General features: G+C 52.1%; 1 protein-coding gene across 1 annotated transcript; it reads left to right on the top strand.

Moving 5' to 3' along the window:
- The first annotated feature begins 1,346 nt into the window (after nucleotides 1-1,346).
- Nucleotides 1,347-9,628, top strand: LOC108605382. Its single transcript, XM_017995051.2, has 6 exons — nucleotides 1,347-1,422; nucleotides 1,560-2,659; nucleotides 2,728-2,985; nucleotides 4,394-5,243; nucleotides 6,127-6,812; nucleotides 6,884-9,628. The coding sequence occupies exons 1-6, from the start codon at nucleotides 1,347-1,349 to the stop codon at nucleotides 9,392-9,394; spliced, it is 5,481 nt and encodes a 1,826-aa protein (XP_017850540.2). The 3' UTR covers nucleotides 9,395-9,628.

Here is a 9,628-nt window from a genome sequence, read left to right as displayed (position 1 = left end):
TAATCTGCATTCACATTCGCGTTACGTTGCACAAACACAATCACACACTTGTGTGTGTGTGTGTGTGTTGCTGCCACTTGTGGGTAGTATAAATATATATAATATATATACTAAGCATGTTAGCGGGTTCTGACCTGGCCAAGGGCAATTAACAGACCCGAGCGAGCCAAGTGCACTTGCCCGCGCGCCATACGTGGCGTATGCGCAATGTCAAGTGTGGCACCAGCAGCAGCAGCAGCAACAGGAAATATTTTTGGCAATCGATATATGCGCGCTATAAATTCCGGCAAAATATTAAAGTCTCTAGACTCTGATTCACTTTTGCTCTCATTCATTTTTTTTTTTCTTCTAATTATTAAGCTTAAGCCGCTTGAGGCCGCCGGCAATCAAATTAAAACGCTCTCGAGCCCTTTTCCTAAGCTGCGCACACATTAGCAGCAAAGTCATGTGTGTGTGTGTGTGTGTGTGTGTGTGTGGCAGCTACAAGTTGCAAGTGCCGCTCAGACAAGTTTAAGGCTAAGGCGCTTAAGTTTAGCAAATTTAATGCTATCAAAGTTGAGAACGAATTCACTCAAAAGCGAAATTGCATTTAATTAATTAATAAAAAAAATTACAAATATGCTGCTGTGCTAATCTAAAAAGTGAACTGAACAATCAGAGAAAATGTTTCAAAGTTTTTTAATTTGAGATTCACACGCCTTCGAACAAATAAAAGATAAGCTACAAGTATATAAGCTATATATATATATATAGAAGAAGAATACTAAACATTGTATAGTTTATTTTATATATTTAAGTCTTAATATATTAACACTTATCACAATTTACTATATACATAGCAGTTAATTCATGATTTGCTAAACTTACTTATTTTAAAATTAAAAATCATACAAATTGCTTTTTACATTTTCTGCTTTACATTTAATCATTAAGTCTCTGAAAACGCAAAACAATTTAAGTTTTAACGAAAACTATATCTTTAATTATATAAAATCTTGCTTAGCTCGAATTTTTTTTAATTTTTTATGCGCTTGGCTTGCAATATGTAAATGAATTGTCTATTAATAAAATGCAGACAATTGAGAAGAATGGCAATTGATATAAAAATTTTGTTGTCAACCAGTGGGCAGGGGCCACGCCCCTGATTACTAACTGCGCTCTCACCAGTTGAACTGGTGAGTTGGTGACTTGGTGACTTGGTGAGTTGGCAGCAGCAGCCATTGGCAATCAACAATCAACAATTGTGCTTATGCCCATTGTTATAGAAAATATTCAATCTGTGCTGCTGTTGTTTGTTCTTTTGCTTGTTGCTGGCATGACAAACGCTTCTTGCGTAGGTGTTGGCCATGGCCAGGCCACTCTTGAGCCCACACAGCACAGCCGCCGGCGCTAACGAGTTGAGACTCGAGCTGAGAGACTCGAGTCGGCTTGGGCCGCTTTGAAGCCCCCGCGTGTGGTGGCAATGCAACATGGCCATGGCCATTTGACTGGCAGCACCAGCTGCGACTTCATTGCAAATTGAGGCGCACAACTAAACTGAACTCTGCTCTTAATTCCAGATGAACACAAACTGAACTCTGGCTCATGGGAGGACCAATTGGCTGAGTCGGAGCAGCAGCAGCAGCAGCCACAGCAACTGAAGCAGCAGCAGCAGTCAGCAGCAGCAGCAGCAGCAACTTCAGCGCTTGTTAGCAAGGCAAGTGTAACGACCGCTCAGCTTCATAGCGCCTTCAGTCGACGCATTGCCGAGCAGCAGCAGCAGCAGCAGCAGCAGCAGCAGCTGGAGCAGCAGCATCGCTTGAGAAGCGACTGCAGCAAAGAAGTCGCCACAATTGCCGGCGGAAGCTTCAGCAGCGCCAACGGTGGCAATCAGGCTGCCGTTGGTGTTGGCCTGGGCTTGGGCCTCAGTCACGCACGCGGCGTCGGCGGCAGCAGCAGCAGCAGCAGCAGCGAACGCGATACAAAGTCTCCCTGTCGTCTCGTTGGCGGCGGCGGCGGCGGCGGCGAAGAGTCGTCGTCAACAGCAGCAGCAGCCATAGGAACACCAACAGCAGCAGCAGCAACGTCGTCCAGAGCGACGGCGCCCACTGTCAGCCACTCGGACGAGGAAGTGCTGACCGAGGAGGAGCAGAGCAGCAGCAGCGTGAGTTCGCTAAGCGCCGGGAATCAACGCAATTCCCAATTGCGTTCCACATTCAACAAGGCCAAGCAGCATTTGTCCTTCGACAAATGGCGCACGGCCAACTCATCCACCACATCCTCAACCACATCCAATCCAACGCCACCACAATTGCTACTCAATTCGGATCCGCCAACTAACGCCAACATGATAATGCGACGTGCCAGCGCCTGCAATGTGCCCAGCCCTGGATCACAGCAGCAGCAGCAGCAGCAGCAACAGCAGCAGCAGCACCGTGAGGAGATCACCACGCCAGGTGAGTCGCCCACTGTGGGTCGTCTCTCGCGCTGGTTCAGCATCAGACGCGCCAGCTCGCATCTCTACGATGTGGGCGCTCGCCAGTCCTTCGATATGCCCGATGCGGCGGCAGCCATGAGCAGCGCCAAGTCCAGCCCAGCTGCCAGCTCCGCCGCCGATGTGGGCTCACCCCAGAAACTGGCCAATCTGGGCGCCAGCAAAATGATGCCCGATGTGCCAGAGGTAAGTCCCACCCACCCAATCTATTTCAAAGCCAAGTAGCTCAGCTCATGTCTCGCTCCCATTTGCAGTATGAAGATGATGAAGGCGCCGTCGCTGGCTCCACTGGCGATGCCGGCGCAACTGGGCGCTATGACATGGACCTGATGCTGCCCTCGGGCAGTCGCGCCAACGGCTCCGCGCGCGCCGTCAACAGTCGCCTAATAGTTCCAGCTCTGCCCCCGGCTCCGCCCGGCCTCAGCCAGCAGCAGCTGAAGCGTCGCCATATCGTGGCCGCCATCGTGCACAGCGAGAATTCGTACGTCGCCACGCTACAACGTCTAGTCAATGTGAGTTGGGTCTGGACTTATTCACAATTTATTATGCAGTGGAATCATTTGACTAAAACCTAACCCAGAGACCAAGACTAAGACTGAGACTCCGACTCCGACCCCGACTCAACTGCAAATGTTAGCTCAAAATTTAGTTTCAACTGCGGCAGCTTCACTTCCAGCTGCTGCTTCTCATCCAGATCCAGATACTTTTCCTCGATCAGCGCATTCACCTCCAGCGGCAGCAGCATGTACAGATCGCCCGTCTCCCTGTCCCGCTGCAGCACGCCCATCTGTGCCTGCTCCTCCTCCGTTATCATGTCCAGCTCGATTGCCGGCTCCGGCTCCATTGTCCACCTCTCCAGCGCCGTCTCGTCCGGCTCCGTGCGCGTATTGCCCGTAGACCGCTCCCCCTCCGCCGGCACCTCGAAGCTGTAGAGACCCGGCGCATTCAACTTCGCATAGCCGCGCCGCGAGTCCGAGCGCAACATCAGCTGCGCATCCCCAAACACTTCCTCCAGCAGCTGCAGCTTCTCTTCGTTCAATTCCATTCACAATTTCAGTTTTCAGTTTTCAAATCGAAAATATATATTAGTTCTACGACTCGTTGCTATATACAGATATTATATAGCTCTGTCAGTCTACAGTTTGTCTAAAATGATTTTGGGCTTTTGACAGCTAACGGACGGCCCAGACGATTACGAAAACGAAAACATAACCTCACAAGCAGGGAATTAAACCGTAAGAAAATTTTGAGCTCGAACGAAATATTCAACCTTTTTTCGGAACTAATCTCGAATTTCGAAGCGTAATCTGAACCGAAAGCAATTCAAGAAATCTTCCGCTCGGAGCCGAAAAGACTATAGAAGCGAATTTCGAACCGAACCGAAGCGAATTAGAAATTCGAATGTTGAAGCGTAATCTGAACCGAAAAGAATCCAAGAAATCTTCCGGTCGAAGCCGTTGAGACTATAGAACGGAATTTTGAATCCAAGCGAAATTCAAATTCAAATTCGAAATTCGAATCGTACTGCTAGTTTCGGTTTAATTCCCTGCTCCTAAGTAAATTAACACTCATGCCTAAACACTCATTTGTTTCTTCTTCTTTTACATGCCATCCCACCAAACCTCTCGAATTATCTCTCTCTCTCTCTCTATCTCTTGTATATACAACATCTAACTCTCTTTCCAACTAACTCTTTAACTATATCTAATTTAACATCACATCATCATCCGCCCTGGCATTCGCATTCGCATTCGCATTCATTGTTGAGCGAGTAGTTGCAAAATTAGTTAAGAGTAGCCTTAAGATCCCAAGCCCAAGTCGCATTAGAGAAGCCGCTCCTAGATAGATTTGTGGTAACTCCTCCTCGCTTTCAATCACTCGTTTTGCACTTATATTGATTCGCACTTTTATTCCATTTAGGATTACAAGAAGCCGCTCGAGGAGTGCAGTCCGCCGGTGCTGAACAGCGTCAAGATCGCGACGCTGTTCCATTGTCTGCCGGACATTTTGCATTCGCACAAACTGTTCCGCATCTCGTTGGCGGAGTGTGTGCGCAACTGGGATCGGGATGAGAAGATCGGCGATTGTTTCGTTAGCGCCTTTGGCAAGCCGCAGCTGCTTGAGATCTATTCCGGATTCATTAACAACTTCTCGGTGGCCATGGAGCTGGCCAAGATGGAGGAGAAGCGCAAGTCGGCTCTGGCCGATTTCTTCAAGGTCAAGCAGATCAGCGCCCACGATCGTCTCAGCTTCTTCGGTCTGATGGTGAAGCCGGTGCAGCGCTTTCCCCAGTTCATTCTCTTTCTGCAGGATCTGCTGAAATACACGCCCCAAGGACATCACGACCGCATGTCCCTGCAGCTGGCGCTCTCCCAGCTCGAGCTGCTCGCCGAGCTCCTCAACGAGCGCAAGCGCGAGGCCGAGCAGTACCAGGCCTTCAAGGAGATGCTCGGTCACATCAGCGGCACCTTCAACACGCGCGCCCTCAGCAGCGTCGCCAGCGACGCCAGCGGCAATCGCGCCCGCTATCTCCTGCGCGAGGACAACGTCACCCACATGGAGTTCAACCAGGCGGGCTCGATCATCAAGTGCAAGCAGCGTCGTCTCCTCCTACTCAACGACAAGGTCATCTGCGTCTCCGTCGCTCCCAAGCAGTCGCACGACTTTGGCGCCACCGAGAAACTCACCTTCAAATGGATGTTCCCAGTCAACGACGTCGAGATCGTCGACAACAGCACATCGGCCACGCTCTCGCGCATTCTCACAGCAGGTAAGCGGCAATCAAAAGTCAGTCTCAACCGACCGAAAGAGACGCTGCATTCGGTTGAGAGTACGAAACAAATGCTTTGCATGGATTAATTTTGGATTAATTTGTGGCAAAGTTTCAAGATCAACTCATCCAATCAAACTCGCCATACACTTTTAGCCAAGTGAGACTTTCCACTGGATTGCTTCATAATCAAAAGTAGAACAAATTATATCCCCAATTATTTATTCAGCATTTGCTGATTTCAAAACAAGTAACCTGAAATTGACTCCGAAATTCAACAAATAGTTTTTGTTTCATCAACAAATAATAAAAGTTATAATCTGTAGCTTAAGCACTAATAGATTAGGCTATATAATTATAGACCAGACTATAGACTAAACATATAGCAAATATTATGGAACTCTGAGGAATTGGTCTGCCTACTTTAGAATTAATTCGCAGTTACTAACAAAAATTTTGGAACTTATCGCTTATGAATATTTTAAATTAATTCTTATACTTGGTATAATAGAAATTATAGAAACGTTAATTTTTAAATGCCATAAAAAAGTTAATAAATAATTTAAGTCTTCAAATAATAATAATCGATCGATTAGAGCATTAAGCATATATTATATATACTGAATGCTAACTGAAGTTTCTAGCTGGATTAGTTTATTTTTAAAATTAAAACACATGCAATTCAATTGTTTTTATTAATATCAATATCAAATGCTTCAGCCATAGAGTTTGAGTAATTTAATAAAACCATTAAAAAGCTTTGAAATTAATAAATAAATGCAATAAAATTATTCGATTATTATTAATTAATTAATTAATGCTATGAAATTGTTGTGCACTTAATTGAAAAAAATGAATTAAATTGTTTTTCTTATTGGTTCAGGTCTCAATCGTGGCGGCAGTCTCAAGTCCAATGCCAGCAACGGACCATGCAGCAGCGCCTATGCCAATGCAACGCTTGGAGCACATGGAGGAGCTGGAGGATCGCCGTTTGGGGGATTCGGGGACTCGCACTCGTCGCCGGCGGCCCAGCTGACCAATGGGGCGGACAACTTGTGCAACGAGATGAGCACACTGATGTACGACTACGAGGTGATCTCGCGCATCCACGACCTGGTGGGCTCGCTCAAGGGCAGCTACAAGGAGCTGAACACGAACACGACGCGCAACGTGCTGAACCTCATCCAGGGCTCGATACAGCGCAAGGACGAGGAGATGGCCTGGGTGGACGCCTGCTGTCTGCAGCTGATCGGACGCCACAAGAGCGGCAAGGAGGAGACCTTCACATTCCAGACCCAGACGCCCAATGTGAAGAAGGAGTGGATCACCGAACTGCGGCTCGCCCAGCTGGCGCTCGATCCGAACAACTCGCCCGCCTGGGAGCGCTCCACCAATGCCACCAGCCATGCCCAGCAGCATGCCCAGATGCAGGCGCTGCATCTCAGCTCCCAACTCTCCGGCGCATGTGCTGCGCCCCTGGCGGCGGCGGAGCAGCAGCAGCGCCAGTCGCGCAAGATGCCGCTTTTCGTCAAGGCGATGCCCGTCTACAGGTCACAGCATCAAACCGAGGTAAGTGCCCATAGGCAAAGAAAATTGAGAGGATTAATCAGCTAATCGATTGATCGATTGATCGATTCCAGGTGCGCTGTGGTTGCTACTACAGCATCGCCAACGATACCAAGCAGAGCGGCAATGCGCGCCGGCGGCACAAGCAGTTGAACTATTTGTGGATGTGCAGCAGCGATGGGAGCTCCTCGCACATCACTGTGCTCGCCCAGCATCCGCAGCAGGCGGGCAATTTGCGCGAGGCGGGCGCCTTTGATCTCGTGGAGACGCAGGTGGCGGCGCTGGAGTTTGTCAAGGGCGTGGATCAGGTGCGCACGCGCGAGGAGCACAGCAGCCTGCTGGGCGATCTCGTCTGGCTGGGCACCGAGTCGCGCCGCCTGCTCATCTACTCGGCACGCAATCCGGAGCAGGAGGAGCAGCTGGGCAGCTATGCGGTGCCGGGTGCAGTGCAGCGCATTCTCTATCACTTCGATGCCGTCTACGTGGCGCTCTCCAATGCCAGCGTGCTCATCTATCGCCGCGCCCACGACGGCGTCTGGCAGCTGCGCGACCCTCAGCTCGTCGCTCTCGGCGACTCCGGTCTGCCCGTGCCCAGTCTGCTGCCCATCAACATGAACATCTACGCCTCGTGCGCCAATCGCGTCTACGTGCTCAACGCCCTCAATGGCGAGCTCCAGCGCAGCTTTGAGGTGCACCACGGCGCCAGTCAGCAGGTCAATCTCATGGCCCACTCGGGCATCGGATTATGGATCTCCCTCAAGCACTCCACCATGCTCTGTTTGTACCACACCGAGACGTTCAAGCATCTGCAGGACATCAACATCGCCTCCAGCGTGCTGCGCCACGACGCCAAGAAGGAGCAGCCATTGAACAACAGCTCCGTCTATGTCACCGCCCTGATGGCCTGCAAGGGATTGCTCTGGGTGGGCACAAATGTCGGCATTGCCGTCACCATACCGCTGCCCCGGCTCGAGGGCGTGCCCATCATCAGCGGCGGCATCAATATGTCCTGCCACGCCCACTTCGGACCCATCACCTTCCTGCTGCCGCTCATCCCCAAGGTCTATCCGGCGTACAAGCCGCCGGCCATGCCGCTGGTCCCGAGCATGGGCGACGACCTGCAGCTGCCGGCCATTGATGCCGATCCCAAGTCGGATCTGGACGAGACCAGCGGCGTCGTGCTGCGTCGCGATCTGCCCAAAGAGGAGTCGCCCTCAGCCGCAACGGCGGCCACTCCCAGCGCTGGCGCTGCTGCCTGCTCGCCGCGCAGCTCCAAGCTGGACAAGCAGCACTCGCTGGACCAGAGCTTCACCGCCAAGATTCGCGCCTCGCTGGCCAACTCGCCGGCGTTCCATCGCAAGCGTTTCCGCGATCTGGGCGACGCCTCCTCCGCACGCATGTCCAAGACGCTGCCGCGTGGCCTCGGCTCCTCCGCAGCAGCCGGCGGCGGCGCCAGTGGCGCTCCAGCCAGTAGCAGCAGCAGCTCCGGCGGACAGGCGTACGGGGAGCACGGCTACTGCGATGTGTACGGGCTGTATGGCAAGCTGATCTTTGTGAAGGAGGACTACGATGCGGAGGAGGGCACGCAGGGCAACCTCATGGACATGATGTACGAGGGCATGCGTCGCTCCGATCCCGAGCTGGCCGCCATACCCGGCAAGGTGTGCACTCTGGATCGCCGGCTACGCATGAAGGCGTCGCGTCCGCGCTCGCTGGATCTGTCCAACTGGTCGGTGGACTCGAAGTCCTCCAGCCTATACACCTCCTCGGGCAGCGAGGAGAGCATGGGCATTCGCCTCTTTGGGGGACGCAGCGTGTCGAGGAACAGCAGCAGCGCCAGTCACAAAACCTCCGGCACCGGCAGCGATCTGGGCAACATCTCCGAGAACGGCCTGATGACCATAACGGACCATATGCCGCCCAAGGAGGAGCCGCTGCTGCCAGCGCAGCCAGCACTCGAGGCGGAGAAGCAAGCGGCGGCGGCGGCGGCGCCGCCTGCAGCGGTGGCCACGCTGAAGCGCAAGCAGAAGCAAAACTCGAAGCAGCAGCAGCAGGCGAGCGCCGACGGGCCGCGTACAGTGATCACTCTGATGGGCGGACGCGGCTACTGGCGCCATGTGTGGTACAACAGCAGCGCCAGCTCGCCCGGCCACAAGAGCAGCGGCTCCAGCTCTGGCTCCGGCTCCATCTCTGGCGCCGGCGGCAGCAATGCGCCCGGCTCGAGTGGCGGCGCCAGCTGCTGCTCCCCGCTCACCGCCAACTCCAACGGGAGCGCACATAGTGGTCTGGGAGAAGAAGTTATAATCGCAGGAGCTCGTGTGCTGCTGCACGCTCCAGCAACAGCCGCACCAGCACCATCCGCCCTGGACCGAGCTCTGGCGTCGCGCCGTCGGCGGCGAGCAGCGGCGCGGGCGCGTTCGCTTTCGCGGCACCATCCGGGATCGGGAGCGCAGCGCCGGACCGCCCAGTGGCAGCATGCTCAGCGCCAGTTTGAAGCGCCTGACCAAGCTCAAGCGCGGCGGCAGCCTCAAGGAGTTCTAGGCCAAAATGTATATAGAACCAAACGCAGCGATCTAGCGAACTAAGCTCAAGCCCCAACAGCGTGGCGGCATTACATACTCTCGATCTATCTATATCTCTCTCTATACATACATATATATATATAAATGTTATATTCAAACGTTGCGTATACGCAATGTCAAACGTAGTTGAATTTAGAGCCCTCAAAAGCGTATTGAATGCTTCTATTTCTTATTTGTCGCCTGATTTACATATATATAAACATATATATATATATCTGGTAAATGTTAAGCTTTAAG

The sequence above is a fragment of the Drosophila busckii genome, chromosome X (genome assembly GCF_011750605.1).
Source record: "Drosophila busckii strain San Diego stock center, stock number 13000-0081.31 chromosome X, ASM1175060v1, whole genome shotgun sequence".
Lineage (NCBI taxonomy): Eukaryota > Metazoa > Arthropoda > Insecta > Diptera > Drosophilidae > Drosophila > Drosophila busckii.
This window is presented reverse-complemented; position numbering and strand designations above follow the sequence as displayed.

Coding starts and splice junctions, on each gene's coding strand:
- LOC108605382 (XM_017995051.2), top strand. CDS start 1,347: ATGGCCAGGCCACTCTTGAGCCCACACAGCACAGCCGCCGGCGCTAAC. Junction 1,423..1,559: donor ACTCGAGCTGAGAGACTCGA/GTCGGCTTGGGC, acceptor TCTTAATTCCAG/ATGAACACAAACTGAACTCT. Junction 2,660..2,727: donor TGATGCCCGATGTGCCAGAG/GTAAGTCCCACC, acceptor TCCCATTTGCAG/TATGAAGATGATGAAGGCGC.